Genomic DNA, 23,795 nt, shown 5'->3' with positions numbered 1-23,795 from the left:
GGTTTGCTTTTTATTTTCAAATGTACATGCAAAAAAACATCGGCACATCACAGCACTAGATCACAATGAAGAGAAGGGAGGGTTTCAGTGGGTGAAGCTGGCTCCAGCGTCCGGGAGAAACACCAATTTGCACAGAGTTCACCGTAACATTCTCTTAAAACTTAATCTAAGCTGAGACCGTCTTTGTGCAAAAAGAAACGTACAGCTTCAGGAGTTTTTCAGTTTCATTTCTTACGGGTGGATGACCACACAACAAAGGTGGAAGCCAACCAACTGCAGTAGCTGGGCCTAGAACTTGTCTTTGTGGGCAAACATATGTCAGAAACGTCTGTTTCTGCAAAAGGCTCCCCCTTCCCTCCTGAAAAGAAATGCCAAAGTGTCTGTAAACTATGTACACAGGCTGATGGTGAGAGCAAAGGAGAGTCCAGCTACAGAATCTGGCACTGCAAACACAACGGGACGTGTCACATTCACACAGCTTTATTAAAGGTGAAGCAATGGTGGAGTGAGCTTTATAGGGCTGCGGTTCTGTTACACAGCATCTTTATGTCCATTCTCTATAAGTAGTCTTGAGAAGGTGAAAAATTCCTGATAAGAAGCAAAATGCATCAGGACTGCATCTCCTTTCATCCCCAAAGCCAGGATTATATAGTTCCTGGGTATCTTCCTCCATAACCACAGACAACAATAATTAGCCATTTTTTTTCCTTTTTTTTTTTTTTTTTTTTCCTTATTTGAGAGGATACACACCTTTACAATCAGACCGGCAAGCCTGTGGAGGCATAGAAGTAAAACACCACATACAGAAACAGCAGCCAGCCAGGTTCTCAGGTTGCATTTCTAGGCTCACAACCCTGGAGATCGAGATGTGAAAAGAAGTCGTCATTTCCTTCTGGAGTTGTCTGCCAGTTAGTCACTGTTCAAACAGACAGTTTGAAGTTCTGAAGGCCCTTGTCCCTTCAGCTGGCATGCTCTTGGGGAAACCTGACCTTTCTAGGAATACTGGCTGTCCTTCACAAATACAAAGAATCCCGGACTTGGGTCCTGGGCAGGAGACTGAAGGATTTCCCTTTGGTAATAATTCAGGCTCCCAGTCTCTGCTCTCTCTTTCTTGCCCATTTTAGTTTTTGTGGATATTCACATCGGCACCCGTCGGCTTCTCGTAACTCTTGCCTGCCTCATGCGGGAGGGCATCGTGATGAAAGAAATGGATTCTTTCATGAGAAAAAAATGGGAGAAAATGGATTTCTGCTCGCTACCCACAGCAGAGACACGCTTTTCTCTTGGTTGAGTCCTGCTGTCACCGCTGGGCTGTCCTCAAAGCATAATCCAGATGTAGCCTGCTGGAGGTAAGTGAGATAATGCGACGCAATTTCTTTCTCCCGTCACTTGTTGGAAGGAAGCGGGGTGTTAGGATGCCTGAAAGAGGAGCCAGAGTGGGAAATCCTGCTATAGAGAAGGGGCTTTCTAGCAGGAATATTTTTAGAGTAAAACCGTTTCACTTTGCTATTTTAAAAAGGAAACAAACAGAAGATAGTCTTTGTTCCGCCCATAAAGGGAGTAGAAGTGCCCCTTTAGAGAAAGAAAGACAGACGTAAAGGCAATAGAAAGCTCGCTGTGGATGTGTTACACTTCTCTTGGCATCCTTGAGCATGACAGAGCATGAATACTGCTGTTTCTTGAAGCAGATACCCGAGCACAGCCGTTTCATTCCGGAGCCAGGCTGTCGTGCATTTCTGAAATGTCAACCATTAAAAAACCGTACCGTGCCAACTGATCGACAGCCATGAAGAGAATCTCCGAAGCAGCAGTGGCATCCCTTAGAGATGCCTCAGGACCTTGGCTTTTGATGTTGAAAATTAACCTTGTCCCATAGGCTGGGAAATGAAGCAAAACAGCCCGGCGGGCAGCTCAGCTGCAACCAGGACTTAAATAAACAGAGTTTGTGTGTGAAGGGCACCTGCTACTTCTGGGGGCCACCCTGGTTAGCTTGGCCAGTCTTTGTTTGAAGGACATAATGCTCAAAAGCTTAAACACTGGACAAACTGCTAAAGGTACAGCTAAACAACATCATACCATTGATCTACTCGTGGCTAGAAAAAAAAGGAGAGAGACAATCCAAAGTCCTTCAGGCTGTGAAAGGTCCTGCGGGTTAGTGCTCGTGTGTGTGGCGGACCCAGCTGCCTCCTCCGCTGTGCAGTGCTTGAGGAATGTCTCCGACGGTCTCAGTCTGGTTTCTCCTCCCTCACCCCCACTTCTGAATTTGGAGCAGCATCCACCCGAGATCCTCGCGAAGAGCCGGGAGCTTTTCTATGGTCAGGAGGTGAAGTAGGAGCTCTGCATGGAGTAGAGTCGGTCGATGGGATTGCCCACACGGGCCTGGAGGAGGTTGGCCTCAGCCGTGGACAGCAGGCAGTCTCCCAGGTGGCTGATGCTGTCGCTGTCCATGTCGTGGAAAACTCCTTCTGAGTCTGGAAGAGGAAGGAGAGGGAAATAAGTGGGGACGTGGCACGGGCACATTCCGTGGGGGGAGCTGGTGTGTGGCTGTATCACAAAGACAAACCACTGTGAGCACGAGGGGACCCCACGCCGGGACCAGCACTGGGCACGGCTCTTCCCTCCCTCACCCAAACATCCCTCATTGGAGAGAAGACCCCAGGCTCACTCCCCAGCCTCCAGCAGACCTCAGCCCGAGGCTGTGGCCTCGCCAAACTTCCTCTGAGAAAGGCTCTGAGCTACGTCCAAGTCCCGTGGACCATTGGCAGGGTTGGATTCATGGCTTGGGCAGCTTTGGTGCAGGGACATGGCTTCGGTGCAAGCTCCCCGGCGCTCTCCTACCGTAGGGGTGCAGATGGTCTCCTGGCAGCTGGGGCGGTGTGAGCCCTTGTCTGTACAAGTCTGTGCTGTAGCCGTTCTGATCCAGGGGCAGCAGCTGCTGCTGGGGGATGCGAGGATAGGGAACCATCAGCCCGTCCAGGCCGTGAACGCTTGCACCGTCTAAAGACACAAGCAGTGGGATGGGTTGGAGAAGGGGCGCGCAGCACAGGTGGAGGAACGTTATTCACGTTGCTGCAGCGGTGTGTGGCAGTCCCAGTTGGGGTCAGCACTGTACGAGGCTCAGGGCATCCACGCAACATGGATGCAAGGTTATAAACATCCATGCAATGTTGTAAAAAGGATCCTCTTCCCAAGAAGAGGACAGGCGTGCTGCATCGTGAGTACCCCGAGTCCCGCCGAGCATTACCCAGCATCATTCCACCTTTGTGGTCACCGACAACTTGCACACCAACTCAGCGACAACCTGCCTGCTCTCTGCTAATCCCCGTGTGTATTCCCTCTCCGATCTGTTCGAGCCGATCCCCCCGCCCCAGCCTGCAGCCCCCAGCGCTGTCGGCGTGCCCCCCAGCTCCTCACCTTCACTGTCATCGTTGCTCTGCCTGCTGTTGCGGCCGGTCCCCCTCCCGCTCCCCAGGCGAGGGTTGCCCAGCTGGTCTTGCTCCTGCTGTTGCTGCTGCTGCTGCTGCTGCCTGCGAGCGATCTTCTTCATCTGCAAGGAGACCGAGACCCCAGATTTGAGGCTCTGAGCCGGGGGAGAGGCCGCATATGACTGCCACCTGCCTTTCGTTGCCACCGAGCATTGCCATGGTATATCTCTGCCAGGCTGCTCGGGGCGACTCCTGTGCAGTCAACATCCTCTACACCCGGCCAAGACAAGCCCCGTGAGCAGCGGGGCTGGCAGGAAAGGCTGTAGGATCTTTGCGGGAGATGCCACGCACAATTTAAAAAGCAAAGGACTTAGGTTTACTGCAAAGGCAGGTTCTGCTTTCACCCTGTACATTCTGCAGCGCTGGAAACGTTTTCCCTGCAGCTTCTAGGGGGAAAAAGTGGGAAATCCTTCCAGTCTTCCCAGTCTCACAGTGAGGGGGAAAAAGTAGCAAGTAGCAAATGAATAATTAAAAAAAAAAAAAAAAAAGGATAACATTGAAGCTCTGCAAACATCTATAGGTTTCTTACATTCCTCTCTAGGCTTTTGCTATTATTAGATCCCTGTTACACAGCGAGGTGGACCCGTGGTTTGGTCCCGCGCAGCTGTTCTGTTCTGACCATTTTCTCTTTTCCTAAGCTATTCTGTGTTTCCTCTGAATTGGATGAGTGTGTGATATCCCAGCCGTGTTGGGAACACAGCTGTGGGGCAGGGACCGTTGCTCACCTTGGCTCTTTGGTTCTGGAACCAGACCTGCACCACCCGCACGGTCAGGCCCGTCTCAGCTGCCAGGGTCTCCCTCACCTGTCCGCAAAACGAAGGGGCGGAGAGCTGAATCAGAAATTAATTACGCTTAAAAGGGTCCAAGCCTGCGATCGTGTAACTGCCCCGTTATACCTTCCTGCAAGGCTTTGAGGAAACCTCGAAGGAAGCCTTGAAGGCCCGCCGCTGCTGCGTGGTGAGGATGGTGCGCGGGCGCTTGGAGCGCTTGTGGTCTTTGCTCTCCTCGCCGCCTTTGCCGTGTGAGTGGCTGCCGTCTTCGTCCTCGCTTTTCACTGCAATGGAAGATCGGGAGCGGTGGCTCAGCAGAGAGTGGCCTTTCCAGGCCATCTCCCAGGGCAAGGATGCAGAGAAACGGTCAGTTTTGCTCCTCACGAGGAGCAATTTGGACCAGAAGCGCAGAACGAAGCCAGGAGAGCTCATGGGCTGAGTTGTGGCTCACGGGGACACGGTCAATAAGCAGTGGTGCTGAGGGACCAGCCTGGCCCCGCACCTTCCATCCCATAATGTCTCAAATCAGCCCAACCAACCCTCTCCAGACACACCAAACAGATCGAGGTACACCCTGGGCTGCCCCTCTGCCCTCACCGAGGGGACAAGGCGCTACAACCTCCACCCACCTCCTCCTCCTCCTCTGGAGCCTTCCTCGGAGTTAATTAGGGACTGGCAGCGGGACGAAGAGGCTCACGGGGATGAGCTCACCCCTCCCAAATACCACCATACCCCCCAAGCCCACCCTGCCTGCCCCACTCCCCACCCTCAGCACTGCTCCAGCCCCTCACCAGACTCGGTGGGTGCGGGGCTGATAGCGCTCAGCATCTCCTTCTCCTTCTCGTAGTCGCTGCGGCACAGCAGCTGCCCCTCCTTGAGCACAAACTCGTCCCCCCGCTGCAGGCGCCGCTCGCACTCGCAGCAGTAGAAGCAGTGGACGTGGTAGACGTTCTCCAGCACCCGCATGATGAGCTCGGACGGGGCGATCGCCTTCAGGCAGCTGCTGCACTTGGTCTGGAACAGCCTGCAAGGAAGGTCCTGGGGTTAGGCACTTGCACGGGGCTGCCGGGGCAGAATCACATAACCACAGAATAGCCCAGGTTGCAAGGGACCCCAAAAGCTCACCAGGTCCAAGCTTTTGGTGGGAAAAGGGAGCCTGGATGAGATTACCCAGCACCCTGCCCAACTGCACCTTGAAATCCTCCAGTGATGGGGACTCCACCACACCCCTGGGGAGGTTCCTCCAGGGATTGCTCTTACTTTAAACCATTTCCTTCCTGCATTAAGATGAAGCCTGCCCTGGTACAGCTTGTACCCATTGCCCTGTGTCTTCTCCACGTGGCTCCTTGCGGAGAGAGAGAGCTGTCATCCACTTCGTATCCACCTTTAAGTACCAGAACACCGTGATGAGGTCCCCCCCGAGCCTGCTCTTCTCCGGGGTGAAAACACCCAACTCCTTCCATCCCTGAGGGGCTCAGGAAGCCAAGGAAGGAAGCGGATGTGTGGAGCCTCGTATCCAGCAAAAAATGTCCTTCTCAGGGGCTTCCTGACCACCTGTAACCCCAGGGAGGAGTGCAAACGTGCCTGGCCCATCGGGACAGAGCTGGGTGTCCCCTCTTCCTCTCTAGGGCTGTTGGCTGCCTGGCTTCGCCAGGTTCATGGCAGGTTTCCTCTGCGGACCCCTCCGGGACAGTCCCCAGGGCTTGGCAGAGCCTGGCGCGGGGAGTCCCACCGGGAGGTGTTTGTGCCCCACTCTGTGTCCAGAGAGAGGAATAAACAACTGTGGGCGCCCCGCGCACCGAGCAGATGGTTCTGATGAAGTAATTTGGGATCTAAACAAATGTGAGCGGCGGTGGCTGCCGGCTGACAGCTTCTATTTAGCCACTTGACAAGAGAAAGTAATAAAATAGGGATTAATTAGGCTGTTGTTTAAACACACAGGATCTTCCCCACCAGCAGGGAACTCATAAACTGGGATTGAGAACAAGACTAGGTTAATCCTCCTGGCAAACTCTGTGGAGCAGGATGAAGAGGCTTACAGGGGTGGGCTCATCCCTTCCAAATACCACCATGGATTTGTGCTGTGCAGTGGCTTTCGGCTGCGGTGTCTGGGACATTCCAACTGGAATGGTGTGGGATTTCTCTCTCCTTTGTGTCAGTGCGTTTGCATGCACGTTCCTCGCCCTGCCTCTCCCTCTCCCTCTCTCCCTTTCCTCTTTGTCTTTCTCTAATTCACACTTGAAAAATAATAACTGAATTTGAGGTGAATTGTGGGGAGTAAAGAGCAGCCTTTTAGCCATAACCTCAGTGTCTTACGGAAGGAGCAAGCTGGGAGAGTGTTTCAGGCACAAGCCCAGCCCAAATCTGGGCTGAGTCCAAACCTGTCCCTTTCCTAACACCGACATCCTTCTGTTACAGCAGAAGTGAAATAGTAAAAAGGAAAAAAAAGAAAAAAAAAAAGAAAAAAAAAAAACAACACCCAAAAAAACCACCAACCCAACCCAACAAGAGAGCCAATCCGTGATCATGGCTTTCTGGGACCGGCCAGGAACAAGTGACATGCGACCAACCATTCGGTTATTAATGTTCCTGGACTTCAAGCCCGGCTGGAGCGTAACGATCGTGTAGCCAGAGCCCTTTCCTGCTGTGTTCTCACCCAGGGGTTCCCACCTTGATCCTGCTCGCTGGCTGTGGCACCCAGCCAGCTGCAGGTGGAGGGCTCCAAGTGGAGAAGGATCTGCCCACGTCGCTGGCAGAGGCTCCAGGGGCTGACCACGTCCTCAGCCCCTATTTCCAACTTGAATCTGCCTTTATTCCGTGCCCAGCGGCTAGACTTTGTCATGTCTTTATTTTCTTGAGAGCCACTTATAATTTGTTATGCCAGTTGTGGGAAATCACACGGTTCTTTCAAAGTTCCTGTCCCTTATCCTGCAAACAACCAGTTTAGGAGTGAGTGCTGATTTTCAGAACTGCTGTCCCCAAAGAAAGCTCTGCCTTGCCTCTTTGTATGCTGCTGTGTAGCTGAATCTGCTGTGCCAGACATACTGTTCGACTTTGAGACAAGCCGGCCCCACGCTCCCACCTGGTCCCGATGAATTTTTCAGAGGTTTTCTCCTGTAGGGAGCCCAGGTTCAGCCCAAGAGCCCCAAATCCAGAGAGGGAGGCGGTAAGACCACAGGCCCATCAAACCAGAGCTTTACTTCAACATTTTGGCCCGCCTCCAAGCAAGGAAGGGGACAGTTTGGGAAGATGCTGATTGAAAACTCTGTATGGATCCACGCTTGTGTTTCCTCAATCATTTGTACCCAGTTAGGTGCCCAGCACTCCTGGGGCCTTTCATATCTCCACCCTCGGTGACATTGCTAGTTGCTTGGGCAAAACACCCAGAAAATTGCCCAGAAACAGCAAATAAAGGAAAGCTTTGAACCTGGGCGCAGTGGGATGTGTGGAGCAGAGCAAGGAGATGGAGGTACAGAAGCTGGGGCTGGGAAAGGAGACCCATTTCCCTGCAAGGCAACAAACCCATTCCCCCTGCCGCTGTCGGGACCAGGCAGTTAGCAAGCCTCATGTGAAGACCTTGTCATGTGCCAGATTTCCCCAAAAAGGGTTTTTTTGTGCAGCTACCAGGTGAGGGAAGTGCCGTTACTGCAGCGTAACTCAATAATGCTTTTGGCACTGCGAGGCTCGCACACTCCATCTCCCAGCTAAGCCCCGAAAACAAATCCACTCTGCTTTGTACTAATTGAAGAAAACATTCAGCAAGCAGCTCATAAACACGGTGTCAGCTCGCATTACACAAAATTAAAATTCTCAGCCCCTCCAACACCAGGAATTCCTAAAGAGGCTGGTTTTAATATTGCCTGAATCCGTTTAAGTCAAGGTAATATTGTTTAGGTTGCCATAGGAACAAAACACATCTCCGTGGCTGGCAGTGGGTTCCGAGGAGGCTGGGGAGGCTGAGCGGCGAACGCGGCTGCCCGACGTCTGGGAGCGGCTGCCTGGAGAAACCACGCCGAGGGATGGTCCAAAACCGAAGCGGGTTCCTGGCTTCGTAATGAAAAGCGCGTTGAGGAGCAGCAGCGACACGAGCAGGATGTCTGCGAGCTGACGGAGAGGGAGCAGCAGCAGGAGCCCTTCTGAGGGCTCGTAGCTCGCTGCCGCCGCATCCAGTTTTCTGGGAGAACCGTTGTGCACTGTCAGCCTCGCGGTCCGTGTGTCTCTGTTTGTCCTAAAATGCCCCTGCTGACCCCACTTTTTGGCTGGGTCTCCACACTCCCATGTCCTTAACACCCACGTTTCCTCAAGAAGCTGAGTCTGATAAGATTTCCTTACGGGAGCTGTGATAACGCTATCAATTTTTATTCCTGGGGATGTTCAGAAACCATCCAGCAAGCAGAGGCACGTGCCTGCGCACAGCATTCACAGTATGCATACAGACATGTATCCCACATCCTTACCTGCTTGCCTCAGATTAATTACCTTTGCAAAAGATAGGATTGGATTTTCCCACTGGGGAAAGGCTCACCTTGATGGAAAAACCATCAGGAGCTGGGAGGCGGATGGGTTTATAAGCCTGAATGTCTTTGGGGATTGCAAGCTGCATGGCTGCTCACAGGTCAGCATCGTGAGAGAGACTTGGGGCTCTGGGGACAGATTTTGGCAGCCAGCTCCTGAAGCTGGTGGATGCTGGATGCAAGAAGAGCAGTGTGGGCAGAAGAGCAGCGTGCGGCGACCACGCGATGTAGGGCAAGCACATCTGTACTGCTTCATGGCTCGGAGGCAGCATGTCTGTCACCCAACAATGATGAAGACACAGCACATCTTAGGAGCTTTGCTGCTGGAGGCCAAATTCACCGGCTGCCCACGCTGTTTCTGCAGGGAGCTCTCGGAGACCAGCAGCAGGGCTGCGTGGCTGGCGCAGCTGCAGAAAACCCCAAACGCTGCCTGCAGGAGCACACGCAGCAGCACACTGATTTGCAGTCTGGAAGCCCCAGCAATGTTGCGCTATGGCTCCTTTCATGCCTGGGCACTCGAGCAATGCCCAGCACCTTTTTGAAGCTGAAATCTTGCTCAGCATCATGTATCGAGGAGTTATGTGCTATGGAAAACAGTTTGTTTCCACTATTCAATTCCCTTGCTCTGCTGACACTTTCAAACAAGTGTCCTCACTCTTTCTTTACCATTAATTTGCTTTTCTTTTAATAACATAGACCAGCAAAACAGCTGGGAGAAACCAGCACCTTGTTCATTTTCCCTTGGAAGTTCACTAAAGTTTCTAAGCATTGAGCCCAGGCAAGAGGCATCACAGCAAAGCATCCTCTGCGTCCACCCCTGCATATTGCCAAAGGAGCTGCAAACTGCCCTGAGGTCTTCCCACCTCTTTTCAGACATTTCATGGACTGTGTTTATCAGATTCCAGTCCTGGTAAACCACCCCAGTGCCTGGCTGTCTGTTAATCCTCGCTGAGCATCCCCGTTGCAGTTCAGGATGAGAGCCTCTGACCTGCAGCAGCAGCACAGGAGATGCTGACCCATGCCTGGGAAGGGTAATTTGGAGCGCATACGATTGCATCGATGGGATTAAAAGGTGTTAATGAAGCAAGGAATAAGCTGGGAGGCCTGTGCTTCATGAAACTAGCTTATTTAGTTAGGGTTTAGTCAAAATGAAGCAGTCCAGGCTTAAGCAAGGTCTGTTTACTTAACACTGAGCTGCAAAATCCATTGTAGCTGGCTGAAATATTGAAGTGGAGCTTGCAAAGCCGCAGGCCAGATTTCGGGCTGGGGCTGGGGGCTAGGGGCGTGACGGGGACGGGGACACACAGGGGAAACAAGGAGGCAATGACAGCACAATATGCTCTTTCATTCCCTCCTGCACCAGCCATGTCCCCTGGCTCGGCCATACAGAGTGGCACTGGGGCACGGTGGGGAAAAATTTCCTCGTGCTGAATCTCTGGCTTCTTGCAGCAACGTTTGGGTCAGAGAGAGGGAGGAAACTGGGGGACAACAAGCTGCTCTCAGCTCCCTCCAAAGCTCTTTGTGGGCTAGGTGAGTAGATTTACCCCCAGAAGGGCACTTTGTGCACATTGTGCAAGGCACGCTCCAACCTGACCCTCGCCATCCATCACTGGGAACACAACTTGGAAGGATGAGGGCAACACCACGGCCATGGAGAACAGAAGGATTTGGGGATGTTGGTTATGAAAAGCAACCAAGCCTCAGCATCTCACAAGTGTGGTCTGGCTTGTCCCGACCCCGTGAGTGCACCCAGCATCCATCCAGGAGCCAAGAGGTGTTAGGAGCCCTGCTCCTGGGCCTTGGTTCTGTTCATGCCAGAGATGGAAACCGATGCTGGAAAAAGATCCGAACCAGAAGCAAAACAAAACAAAACAAAACAAAACAAAAAGCAAAACAACACCAAAGAGGTTCCCAAAGCCGGAGAGATTCATAAATATTAAAGTGACACGAGTGAAATGCTACTGAAAGATTTAATACTGTGCTGCTGCTCTGTCCCTCAAGGGGTTAACCCCCCCACTGCGAGGATATTACTGCCAGCACGGTGGCACCGAGCCATCACCATATAATCTGATGAACTCTTTTATTAAATTTCACAGGCCTGTCTTCTTTATTAAAATCTCCCAGAATTCATAGGGCGCCTGTCATATCACTGCTGAATGCTAACAAAAAATGCGTGTTTCTTCTTTTATTATTTTTTTTCCCCCCCCCTCCGAGGACCGCCGGGGAGGGTTGCGTTGCGGTGGCTCTGCCAGGTGAAGGGGAGGTGGCAGGGGAAGGCAGTGGGAAAGGCGAAGGAAAACCTCCCTCCGCACCCCACGGGTGCTCCCCACGGGCACAGCTCGGTGGCAAGGAAAACTGGTCCCCAAATTGAGTTTTGCCTGCAAAACCCATCTCCATGCAGGCACCCCATGGTGAGAGGAGCAGGGTAGGACCACACCTTGAAAACGGGTCCAGGAGAGAGGGACGGCAGCGGGACGGTGCCTGGAGCTGCTGCCTCCTGCCCCTAACGCCCTGCCGGGCATCCAAGCTGCCCTGTGAGCGCCCTGAGAAGCTGGGGATGCTCTGGGTGATGTGTGCGGGGGATTTGGCCACTCCCGAGCCTCTGTGATCGCCCTCACCTCTGCCATGCTGCGGCAAAAAGGTTCCTTCCCGGCTTGGATCCCCTACCAGGCCATCTCTGAGCTGTGGGAAGGTGGGATGCAGCCGCTGAATCTCTGCACACCTGGGCTGTGCTGGCACTAGGCTGCAGCTTTGCTTTTGTGTCCTCTGGAGCACGCTTTAATGCTTTTTTTTTAATGCAGATCGTGGGGGTCACATCTTGGGCTGACCAGGGGCAGGCAGAGTGGTCTGCCGGACGCACAGAGCTCAGGCGCAGCGTTTATTTTCCTGTAGCTCGTTTAAAGCTGCTGCTGCAGCTCGGAAGCTCTGGTGGGGCCTTGCACTTGGTGCATATTTTTATCACTTGGTGCATATTTTTATCACTTGGTGCGTATTTTTATCACTTGGTGATGTTCTGCCAGCTGTCTAAAGAAGAGAGCAGAGCCCGATGCTGCTGCAGCACAGAAGAGGTGAGCCCAGCCCCCTGCCTGCATGCCCAGGAAGGGTGCTTTCCTCTCCCTTAGGCAATCAGTTCCTCTTCCAAGTGTAGAGCTTGACATTCATACTCAGCCTGGCTCCTGCTTCTCACCGAGCTCTGAAGAAGCTCCAAAAAATGGGCGCCGCACCTCTGACGGATGGTGCAAAGCCCCGCGTGGCGAGACACCCCCTCGAGGAGGCTCCTCTCCCTCTCCCGCTCCCCCCTCTCCAGCCAACGAGACACGACCCGAGAGCTCGCCCCGGCTACGCGGGCTCGACGCCGGAGTTATCAATTCCTATTGATTTTGTCCTGCCTTATTGCAGGGCGGCGGGCAGCTCCATTAGTATGCCCGGCAGGAGAAGGGCTCCTGCGCTAGTAGCTAGGGGTGATATTACCCACCCCGATAGTATCCCGGCTCAATATCCTGTTTCTCCTTTTCTCATTTCCTGTTTGCAGGTCTGAATGCGAGCGTTGTCACAGCGCGAGGGGGGCAGGCAAGGGTGGGGGGAGACAGCAGGACAGTGTGTGCCGGGGAGGGGAGGGGGGGGGCATTAACGGGGGGAGCTGGGGAGGGGAGGCAGAAGGGCTGCCGACACTTTTATTACAGATTTAATAATGACAAAAGAACATCATTAAACATTCATTAGAATTATTTAATTAAATTTTACTTTGGAGGGGGAAGAGGGGAGAAAAAAAAAAAAAAGAAAAAAAGAAGAGATTAGATATGATGTAAAAAGCAATATTGATTGAGAAAAGAACAAGCTGGGGAGATGTGATTTAAATTAAACTCCGGGCTTTCTCCCTCTCCTCTCCGTTTTAAGCGAGGAAGGGGACGTGCGGCAGCACGGGGGGAGGCTCGGCAGCCAGCAGCAGCACCAGGACGCGCGTCCCTGGCCGGGCCACCGTGGGTGACACCGAGCTTCACCGCACCGCCTCCAGCAAAACGCCTCCGGTGCCATCGAGGGTGCTCGGATGTGACCGTGCCCTGCCGGGGTTTTTGCACGTCCCACAGGCTCCCTGTGCTGCGGTTCCCTGCGCGGGTCGGGAGGAACGGAGATCCCCGCAGCAAAGGGATCAATGCCCCCTTAAAGTCCTTTAAAACAGGACTCGTTTTGGAAATGATGCAAATGCCCACCCGGCATGACCACGGCCCCAAAATATTTCAGCACCGTGTTACGGACGGAGAATGGAGAAGGTGCGCGTCTGCTAGCAGCCACCTTAGGAAAGATTTTCGAAGGAAAATTGCCTTAATGAGTGGTCTGTGACAGAGAGCACACCAAGCCAGCGCAGTCAGCTTCCGAGCCCCTCTGTGGGGATGCCCTTAAGCAGCAGATGTGAGTTAAACATAGGGCAGCTCGTATCAGGCGTCTAAAAGAGATTTTTTTTTAAACAGTGAAAGCCGTCCCGTAACAGGAACCCAGCCTTTAGCTCGAGAAACACCGGAGGGAGATTTCCCCCAGCCTGTGACACGGGGGCAGGAGGGAAGAGAAGGGAAGTTCAAAGTGGTGGGAAAAAAAAGTAAGAAGCGGTTAAAGTTGTGCATTGATTTTACAGGAATTGGGAAAGAGGCTCGGGACGGGGCTTCTGCAGGGCTGACCGCGGCTGCATCAGCGCGATCCCGACGGCGTGGGAACAGGCAGAGGTGCGGAGCTGCTGCCGAGATAGTTAGGGTAAGCTGCAATTAGCCACATGGAAGCCTAATTGCATTAAGGGGGCGGGGGAAAGGAAGGAGGAAGCACTCGATGGCTCTGGGTTGTAATTCGCTTTGGGCAGCCGCGAGGAAAGCAGGGGCCACGAGGAAAGAAGGAACCACGAGGAAAGAAGGGGCCACGAGGAAAGAAGGGGCCACGAGGAAAGAAGGGGCCACAAGGAAAGAAGGAACCACGAGGAAAGAAGGGGCCACGAGGAAAGAAGGAGCCACGTTCCCAGCGCCGTGCTGGCCCTGCGGGGGGCGTGGAGCTCCCCGGACCCCAAGACGACCCGTGGGCAGAAGCAGCAAGAGGGACGCAGGGCTGGAAAGCAGAACGCAGGAAAATACTGCTAAAAAAAAAAAAAAAAATCTGCTAAAACACCCGTGAGGAGTTTGTGACGGCGATGCCTGGCTCAGCATTTTAGACAAGGGGGCAGCCGGGGGAGGTGGGGACCTGTCATGAGCAGAGCCTGGGCAGGATGGGTCGGGGGGCTCCCCGCTGCCCCCATCGCCTGCTTCCACGTGGACTCCTCGAGGAAGGAAAGAGAGGATGAAGAAATGGGATGAAGGATTGCAAGCGCTGCCCTTCCAGTGCTGGCCAGGCTTGGAAGTGAGAGAACTGTGGAAATATGGGGACAGCAGCAGAGGGAAGGGAAGGGAAGGGAAGGGAAGGGAAGGGAAGGGAAGGGAAGGGAAGGGAAGGGAAGGGAAGGGAAGGGAAGGGAAGGGAAGGGAAGGGAAGGGAAGGGAAGGGAAGGGAAGGGAAGGGAAGGGAAGGGAAGGGAAGGGAAGGGAAGGGAAGGGAAGGAGATAGAATATTTCAGTTGAAGGGACCTACAAAGACCACCGAGTCCAACTGCCCGAGCACTTCAGGGCTAACCACAAGCGACCTTTCCGTAAACCACCTCCCCTTTAGCCCTTGCAATCTCACCAGCCGTGGGCTCTGCACCTTGGTGCAAACCTTTTACCTGCTCGCACATCCTCCCTAAACTGCCACCGATCCCCTTGCCGCTCTCTCCACCACTTCTGGAAGCACTAATCCCGGAGAAATCACTAATCCTGGAAGCACCAAGTATCCAAAGCATTTGCAAGCACTTGATTGTTAATTTACATCTGTATTCTCTGCTGCAGGGGGCTGTTACCTTGACCTGTGGTAGTTTACTTTGATTTCCAAGTCCTTTGGGGTTCATATTTTCCTTTTCCTCACCAGGCACAAGAGAAAGCAAACGATTTTAGAGGCAGGCCTAGCTGCTATCGGACCATGGTCAGCTGGTGGGTAAGAAAGCTGTGCCCACTCATGGCGTGGAATTTGGTGACGTGGGTCTAAGGGAGGCTCAAAGCCATGGGACACAAAGCAAGGAAGGAAACTACAGGCCAAAAGAGAGAGAAATCTATCAGAGTAAATTACATTTAATTAAACTAGAAAAATAATGTGTGGCACAAGAAAAAAAAAAAATAAAAGCTCTTCCTCCCCTATGTATTCCCCCATTAAAAAAACAATCCAACAGCGATGGGGAACAGACAGCACGTGGTGGCTGGTTTCTTAATCACGCTCAAGGCGCATCTGCATATTTCTTTCATTTTGCGGTGATTATAGAGTTAGTGTTTAATTTCCTGGGCCCTGTGAACAAACCAAGGCAAGGAACAGTGAGAACTGGGGTAGGAATAGCTTTGTGTAATTAACGTCATTAATCATGATGCTCTCGGTGGGAGACGGGGCTCAGCCACCCACCCGACGAGGAGAGAGGGAAGGCTTGGGACGGGGAAAAGATCGCGGTGAGCCCATGGTTTGGCCGTGCCCTAAGCTTTGGGGAGCTGCTTTGCTCCACATAAACCATGGACGTAAGGCTGCAAATTGTGTGTCCAGCTCCTTCCCAGCTTCTTCCCAGCTCCTTCCCATCTCCTTCCTTCCCATCTCCTTCCTTCCCAGCTCCTTCCATCCCAGCTCCTTCCATCCCAGCTCCACGCTTGCTGCAGACCCCAAGCACTGGCACAATGGGGACAGTGGCAACCATCTGCGACCAGCACAGGCTGCTTGGGAGCAGAAAGGGGGCTTGAAACATCAGGTGCACCTCGCACCATCCTCACTCCTTGCCCAGGGGGGCTGGAAGGAGCTGCGGGACGTTCCCTTTCCTCCTCCTTCATCTCCCGTTGGTCTTGCAGAGGCACCCGCAGGGTCCGCTCGCTGGGCGGGCGGCCCCCATTCATCACTGCCTTGTCACGGTGCTCATTATCTTGTTTATTTGCTCACTTCTCGGAGCTCTGTCACATCTCGTTACCTGCCCCATGGGCGGCAGGGGACAGGAGGAGACACGGGGGGACCCCGGCGTTCTGCGGATGGAGAAGCTGGATGTGGCCGAGCGGGGCTGGCGTCCCTGCCCGCAGCCTTTGGGGGAAAAATCAGCACCTTTGGGAGCTTCAACGCTCCGCAAAGCAGAGCTGGGCCAAGCAGGGGGCAGCCAGAAGCCCTTTCCCGAGAGCAGCGCCTGTCAGCAGCTCTTGCAATCCATCACGTTTTGTCCTTGAGTCCCCGCTCGTCAGGTTCTGGCATTTCAGGCGCATCTCAAGCATCATTTTTGAAATTCCTCGGGCCTAGGAAGCGCGCTGATAATTTCTGAGCTGGCTGTAACCAAACGTCCCAAACAAGGCAAAGTTTTTATGCTCAAAAGCCAAAAAAAAAAAAAAAAAAATCCCGAATCCTTCTGCTTTCAACACCAATTTCATCATTTTTAGGGCCTGACTCCCGCGCCTGGAATGTGTGCGGTTTGCAGACAGAGCCTGGGCTCATTCTGCTCTCAAAGCCCTGTCCCGGCGTCTCCTCCCCAGGGGATCCATGCCTGGGGGGAGCCCTCCCGCAGGGTTTTAAGCATGACCCAGCCCGCTCAGCAGAGCTGCCTCTGGGTCCCCTCTGCCCCCCCTCCACATGCCAGCCTGGATTTGCAGCCTGGGTCCCCCCCCTCCCCGATGGAACAAGGCAGCTCGCTGCCACCTTTGCCTCCCCGTCTCTCATTTCTCACCTCCCACCCTGGCTGCTGGACTTCTCCCAACCTGCTCCATCCAGAAAATTGGCCAAAATTTGACACCAGGTCGGTGCTGGATGCCAGTATCGGTGCTGGATGCCACCCTGCGCTACAGGACACAGCAGGACGATGCCGGGTGTCCCTGCAGTGCACCTACATCACTATTTTGGAGGTGTGCGCCCAGCCTGCCGCTCTCAGACCGTTTTTGCAAGGCTCCCTGCCTCTGGCCATCCCTACCCGCTGCTCAGGGGTGTCTGAGGCTTCAAAAGGCGAAGCGAACCGCTGCTGCTCTTGGTTCAGGATCTGACCGAGCAGGGCTGCCCGTGCCCCACCCGGGTGCTCACTGGGGGAGCTTTCAGAATAAAAACACCACTCTTTTGGCTGTGGATATGATCTCCGAGCACAGCAATAGGTGGGGAAGAGGCTGCTTAGGGTGGGCTCGAGGTCATCTTGGGCTCTGCGTGATGCCCGGCCGGGATGCTAACAACCCAAAGGCACCCGTGGGGGGTCGACGGACGGATTGTGCCGCTGGCCCCCTCCTCATCCCCTAGCATCCAGCTGGAGAAGCCGCGGGGATTCACGCAAAGACGGGGAGCACAAGGGCACACGGAGCCCGCGCTCGATCACGTGGCGGCAGCGTGGCGATGGGGAGCCGGCGAGCCAGGTTCGAGCCGAGTTCACCCCGTATCTCCAGCGAGGACGAGCGAAATCATCTCCACATGGGCAAGAGGAGAGCGCGGAGGAGAGGGGGACGGCTGCCAGCACGCGGCCGCGGTTCAGATCCCTCCCGACAGCTCCCCGGCAGCCCCCGCGTTGCCTGTCATTCCACAAAACAAACTTCAAAGTAAACAAGGCGCCCAGGACGGGGCCGTTGCAGCCACTCTATCATCCTTCAGGAGTATTTTCCTTCCTCCCCCCCGGCCCGTCCCGAGCCGTTGCTGTTTGATAGCATTTACGCGAGCTGCCCGGAGCGGGATTTACAGGGCAGGTGCCTGAGCAAAGCGCAGGAGAGCTGGCGGGGCCCCAGGCGAGAGGGGAAGAGGAAAGCTTCCCAAAAGCCTTCAGATTGTGGTTTTATATGATAGGGACTGCAGAACAACATCCATCTTCGGGCTTAACATTTCATCTCTAGATCAACAGCCCGTTCCTTCCCCCACGTTCAGCTGCAGCTGCTGGCTTATCTCGCCATTAAAGCATTTTCCTCTTATTGCGCAGCTCGCATGAGGGGGAATAAATGCCAGATGGGTCTCCCCTCCAGGTCACCCTGCTGCAGCCACGGTCTGCGCCGCGGCCCCGGGGCGACGCTGGGTCCTGCAGCCTGGGATTAATCGTTGGCCAAACCCGGGAACTTTTGGAGAGTCAAGGCCAAGAATGCGGACTCTGGGGGGAGCGGATTTCCAAACAGCAGGACTGAGAGTTTGCCTCCCTGGAAATTCCCATGCTGGGAGCACAAAGGTGCTGAGCGGACGCCATCGGAAGCACCCGGAGGACCGACTTTCAGGACTTGCAGACCCTAAAGGCGTCTTTGCAAATCAGGCTGAGGTCCTTCAAGCGCTGCAGCGAGACGGAGCAGACCGGGTCCAGCACCGAGCAGCGGCAGCATGGTCAAATTCAGCGCAGGGCGAGGGGAAATGGCACGGCCATGCTGTCCTGAGGACGCACAGCCTCCCTTTCTGGCCAAAAGCAGCGTGGAGGCTGGGGTTTCCACGATACCCCATGGAAATCCCATCACAAATCAGGCACCCAGCTCCTCGGAGGGACGAGGGGCTCTGCGCAGATGGGTTTTGCCAACACATTTGTGTCTGATTACACACAACCGCAGCCACCAAATCCCCTCCGGCCACCGGCTCCTCCTGGCCAAAGCAGAGACCTGGCAGAGGCCGATCCCGCTCAGACCCAAGTAGCCTTTGGTGCCCACCCTTTGTGGCTGAAGGGTGAGGGAGAAGCCTCCTCATGCCTGCCTGGCTCTCCCAGCCACCCCAGGGAAGCGGGCAAGTCCTGGTGCTTTTATTGCCATCCCCATCACTGCCAAGCGCCTGCGTCACTGGCGGGGAGGAGGCTGCGCCCTCTGATGAAGCACGGAGGAGATAAGATCGGGCCGGTCAGAAAAGCCTTTAGAGGATGCTGCCAAACTCCAGCAACCCAGCAATGCCCTGGGGTGTCCGTGCGGCCTGCCACCGCTGCGTCTCCCCCACCTCCCTGGCCAACACCAGACACCCCAAAAATTACGCCAGTGTTCGTATCTTTGAGTTTTGCAGACAAGGCTGAGCTGGGGATAAATACGGTTTTCTTGGAAACACGCGCAAGACGGATGCCCTGACTCGCTAACTGCAGAGATGCCACCCTGCCCGCGGCCCCGTTTCTCTCATTTCTGCTTACACACTCTCATGACAAAGCACGACCTCCACCCTCCCACTCTAGCTTTTGCCCCTGCTGACGAAATCAATCTAAAAACCAGATTTTTTTCCGAATAATCCTGCACGCAGCACTGGCTGTGTTTTATCCAACACACAAGGCAGAGCCCCGCAGTAGAGGGAAGCTGATCCTGCCACGGGTTAATGTTGGGGTGCCTGCTTCCATGCTGCACCTCCAGATTCGCACTTTAACACCTCATTTGATCCACACCATTAAAACGAAACAACAAGCAGAGAAAGGCAGAAGTCCTTCTACTCTTGGAAGCCCTGGCAAGTTGTTCCGAAGGAGAACTTGGTGGTGGCCGCCCTGCTGAAGGGCCAGGGCTGCCACCACGAGCAGAGCCAAGCAACAGCAAGAAAACCGGCACAGCCCCACGGCGCATCCTTTGGGACGGGCTCCTCTGCACCAAGGAGCGGGGTCCGGCTCCTGCCCCATCACCAGGACGCAAAGCATCCATCCGGGACCGCGTGTCTCTAAGGCTCAGCCTCCCTCCTTCCATCCCAGCAGCCGAGGAGAGCGTTCGATCCCAATGTCGTGGCGGAAAATCGAGACAGCACGCCTCCGTGCCCCTGCTCACCTCACCTGCTGCTCACCGCCCTGCGTGCCACCAGTGGCCATGCTTCCAGGACCCCACTTTGCACCTGCTCCCTCCCCGCCTGGGATGGAGACGGTCAGCACCGAGCCCGGCCAAAAAAAAAAAAAATCACTTACTTCTCGTAGTCGTGCTTGCAGTAGAGCTGCCGGTTGCGGCAGTAGCAGGTGCCGGAGAGGGGCTGCAGGCAGACGGCGCATTTCACGCAGCCTTCGTGCCAGGAGCGCTCGTTGACGCGCAGGAGGAAGCGGTCGGAGATGGGGGTGTCGCAGCCGGCGCACACCTCCCGCATCTTGGGGTCGGAACCTGGGCGGCGAGGAGAAGGCGGCGTGAGAAGGAGCTGGGCTCTGCCCCGGGACGCATGTTCCGTGTCTTTTGGGAGGGGGTGACGCTTAGCCTTGCACAACTGTTTGCTTGCACGATTATCTACTGGTTTGGGTGTTGGTTTTTTTTTTGTTTTTTTTTTTTAAAAAGCACCACGTGATGTTGGTGTCAGCGGCTGAGCACGCACAGGAGGGCGAGAAGGGAGGCTCGGCATGGAGCTCAGCCTTGAAAATGAAGGCAGAAGTTGGCCCTGCGAAAGCAGCAGCAAAGCTGCTCCTGCGAAAGCAGAGGAAAGGGTTTCTGTGCGGTGACTTCCAGGGGAATTGTGCTCTCGGCGTCGCACGAGCTGGACATGGGGAACACGCACAATGGGAACCGGGGAGCCAACGTGGAGCAGATCCACGCAGGAGGTGGTGGGGCTGCAAACCTTGACCCAGGCCAGGGCACAGCCCCGGGGGTGAATTTTGCCCACTTTCACCCTACACTCGGTGCTAAGCTGCTTAAAAGAGGAAGGGCTGCAGAGATTTGGGAATTTTTTTTTCCCCTCAGCTTTATCAACATGCAAATCTATGGCTGCTCTTCAAAGGCTTCGTCATGATAGCTTCAAGGTAGAGGAGTGAGCAATAAATGCGCTATCTGCTGCGCTGGATCTGGGCTGCAGGCTGAGCCAGGCAGAGACGCCCCCTCCGATGCGCACAGCCTCCGCGGTGCCAAGCTCCTTGGCTTTTACAAGAGCTTATCATCGTCCTCTCCCTCCCCAGCCTGGGAACACCTGCCCCAGCAGGGCTGGGGGGGGGGACGGTGGCTTCACGGGGATGAAGCTGCCGAGGGGAAGCAAGGTCTCGGAAGAGCGGGGGGCTCGGAGGACTCGAGCCCTTGGCGAGCAGCAGGACCAGATGCAGGTCACTGCTCCGGGGCGAGGAGTGGAGAGGGGTTGTGCTGGCCTCTGCCCAAAGAGAGATTTGCACCAAAACCGGGCTGGGACACACGAAGGAGCCCTGACCCAGCCCCTCGGCAGCTGGCTTTCCAGCTTCGTGGGCATCGGCGAGCTGGAATTGCGTGCCCCGGGTGCAGAGGGGGCATGGAGCAGGCAGGGCTGCTGGAGGGACAAAATGCAGGTGGGCAGAAAGTGTCTGCACGCAGGAAGCTTTCTGAGCGCTCGCTCTGCCCAAGTTTAGCTGCAGCCAGAGACGGAGAAGCCACAACGTCCTGAAATCAGCTGAAACCGCAGCAAATGCGAGGGTGGCTCTGGGAAATTTGGGTAAAGGCAGGTGATCCTCTTTGCATTTTGGGCACTGCTGCCATTACACCAAGGCAGGAGGAAATGTCGGCAGGGAGTAAATTTGAGTAATTTGGGTTTGCTACACCCACAAGCACCTCCAAAAATGGGGGTGTGTTGGGGAACAGCAGCTTCTGCCAGGTTTCATGGGGTCCTGCACCACTGGCATCCCATCCCAGCTGACTTCAGCCCCTCGCGGCTCCCGGGCTCAGCACAGTTTCTTAATCGAGTGCTGGGGCTTGGAAATGGGACAGCAGCTCCCGTGGGAGGGGGACAGATCCTGAAAGCTTATGCTTCTTGTAGCCACCCTGAACGGCTGGGGCCAGAGCTGGTGTCGGGGCTCTTGGTGCTGCAGCAAGCCCAAAACTCGCTCCTCAAGGGCAGAGGCACGGATCTGTCCTCGCTGCAGCCCCTGCAAGCAGCTCGGGGGTGGAAATGGGGATTTGAGCTCAGGAAGGTGACAAATGAAGGTGTGCCGTGCCGGAGCAGCAGCACGCCGGCACCGGGGCCACGAGGAGGGCTGTGACGGTTGCAGCACCGGCACGGTGGGACCGTGGGTGCTCATCCCACCTCCGTCCAGCTCCCCCTTTTTCCTCCGCTAGCAACTCCTGCAGTCAAACATTTTCACCCTTCTTGCATCCCAAGGGACCAAACCTCCAGTGGGTTACGGTGTGTGGCTGACAACCCCGAACTCCTCTTTAATTTTGGGGGAAAAAGCAGGGAATCGTTTCACGCCGAATTAGCCCAGGGCGGATATTTAAACAGCTGGGGACCGTTTCATAGCAAAAGGAGGATCGCTGTGAAAGGGAGAGGCAGAAAACTTGGGAGCGGAGGGGGTGGGCAAGGAGGCTGCTGGGGATTGAGGCTGGGGGGAGGAAGGGTCGGGATGCAGGGGCAGGGACAGCAGCGCAGCTCTGCCAGGCTGTGATTCCCACCAGAGCCTCGCTCGGTGCAACGACACGAACCCGAACGATGCCCTTAGCACAACGTGAGCGGTGTCGAGCTCGCGGGGCAGAGGGGATGTGAAAAGTCCCGGGAGAACGCCGGCTGCTCCCATTCCCCAGCGGGAACCGAAAGCTGAGGAGATTCTGCCCTTCGCTGCCCCAAAGACCTCAGCCTTTTACGAGCGGCCGTAGAAATGCAACAGTTTGGCCCAGCCGCTGTGCTAACGAAGAGCAATTTCCACCCACCCTGCCACAGCTCTGCGAGAAGGGGGCGAAGGCATCGGCGTGCCCGGGGGGACAGCTCTCGGGTGCCTCGGTCTAAATTGTGCCCCCACCCCCCCCACCCGGCCAGGCCCTGCTGGGGTGGCCGGATCCGGCCTCGCTCCGTTGGGGAGCGGCAAACCCCATGCAGGGTGCGGGTGCGCAGCTGGGTTGTGCGTAAAAATCAGCGAGGAAATGGGGGGGAGCGGGGCTCAGAGGAGGCGAAGGGGCTTTTTTTTGGGGTCGGGGCAGGCAAGGAAGGGTCGGATGCTGGGGCTGTCCCCGTCCATCCCGTGCTCGGTGCCTCGCTGGAGTCACCGAGCACCCTAAGGACAGCACCGGCCCCCCGGAGCTGTTTTGGGGTCGCAGGGGAAGGGGGACGAGGGGGACATTTCGCAGCTTTACCGGGGCTTGGGCTGCCTCCAAAGCATCAAACCGCAAAACCGGGCTGAGCCCGGGGCCGCTCCCGTTCCCGGAGCACCGGGACCGGAGCCGGTAGGGACGGAGGAGCGGGGACAGCGGGAGGGGGGGGGACAGGACGGGACGGGACGGGACGGGACGGGACGGGAGGATTGGGGCCGGGCTCTGCTCGTTCCCCGCCGCCCCCGGCACTCACCGAAGCCCAGAACCGGCGTCGCCTGCTGCAGGCAGGACGGAGCCTCCTCCGTCTTCATCCCGGCGGCTGCGGGCGGAGAGCAGCGTTAGGACCGGCCGGGGGGGACCGAGCCCAAAGCCCCCCCCCCAGCCCCGGGGGGGTCCCGTCGGCCTCCGGCGTTCTCCGCGTCCCGGTAAACGAACGGCAACGAAATCCCGGCGGCGGCGACGCGCACCCGCCCCGGTCCTCCCGGTCCCGTTGGGGCAAGCCCCGACCTTGCCCCCGGGATCCCCGGGAGCCTCCCCGTCCGCTCCGGGTCCCGGGGATGCCGCGGCGGGGGTCGTTCCCCCGATCCCCAGCTCCGCGTCCAGGAGACCCGACGGGACCTCCCCACACCCGCGGGCCGGCTCCCGGTGCCCGGCTCCCGGTGCCCGGTTCCCGGTGTCCGGTGCCCGGTTCCCGGTGCCCGGTGCTGGGTTCTCCGCGCCCGGACGGGGCGCACCGGGAGCGCGTCCCCAGGGTCGCCGTCAACCGGGTACCGGCTCTCCGCGACCCACCCCCCCCCCCCGCCGTGCTCGGCACCTACCGGGGCACCGGCGGCACCGGCACCGGTACCGGCACCGGCGCTTTTCGGGGAGCGGAGCGGGGCGCGAGTGTGCGCGGGGCAGAGCGCGCAGCCCCCGCTCGTGTCCGCGCCCGTGCCCGTGAGCGCCGCCGCCCCCCGCCTCCCCCGGGAGCGCGCCTGAGCCGGGAGCGCGTCGGGGGCCCCATCCCGCCGGGCCCCCCGAGCTGGAGCCCGCTGCTCGCGGAGCCCCGTCGGCGACTGTCGC

At 56.2% G+C, this 23,795-nt stretch overlaps 1 protein-coding gene across 2 annotated transcripts; it reads right to left on the bottom strand.

Moving 5' to 3' along the window:
* Positions 1-687: 687 nt before the first annotated feature.
* Positions 688-23,693, bottom strand: LOC121062500 (LIM homeobox transcription factor 1-alpha-like). Of its 2 annotated transcripts, XM_040542538.1 has the most exons (9): positions 23,552-23,693; positions 22,987-23,052; positions 19,682-19,868; positions 5,047-5,279; positions 4,382-4,539; positions 4,211-4,288; positions 3,415-3,547; positions 2,839-2,997; positions 688-2,471 (listed from the first exon to the last, which is right to left on the bottom strand). In XM_040542538.1, the coding sequence occupies exons 2-9, from the start codon at positions 23,042-23,044 to the stop codon at positions 2,317-2,319; spliced, it is 1,161 nt and encodes a 386-aa protein (XP_040398472.1). In that variant the 5' UTR covers positions 23,045-23,052; positions 23,552-23,693; the 3' UTR covers positions 688-2,316. The 2 variants fall into 2 exon arrangements, with proteins under 2 accessions (XP_040398472.1, XP_040398473.1); XM_040542539.1 differs by lacking the exon at positions 23,552-23,693 and having other exon boundaries at positions 22,987-23,072.
* Between the last annotated feature and the right edge of the window lie 102 nt (positions 23,694-23,795).

This window comes from Cygnus olor, chromosome 30, assembly GCF_009769625.2.
Source record: "Cygnus olor isolate bCygOlo1 chromosome 30, bCygOlo1.pri.v2, whole genome shotgun sequence".
Lineage (NCBI taxonomy): Eukaryota > Metazoa > Chordata > Aves > Anseriformes > Anatidae > Cygnus > Cygnus olor.
This window is presented reverse-complemented; position numbering and strand designations above follow the sequence as displayed.

Coding starts and splice junctions, on each gene's coding strand:
- LOC121062500 (XM_040542538.1), bottom strand. CDS start 23,044: ATGAAGACGGAGGAGGCTCCGTCCTGCCTGCAGCAGGCGACGCCGGTT. Junction 2,998..3,414: donor GAGCAACGATGACAGTGAAG/GTGAGGAGCTGG, acceptor TTGTGTCTTTAG/ACGGTGCAAGCGTTCACGGC. Junction 2,472..2,838: donor AGACCATCTGCACCCCTACG/GTAGGAGAGCGC, acceptor TTCCTCTTCCAG/ACTCAGAAGGAGTTTTCCAC.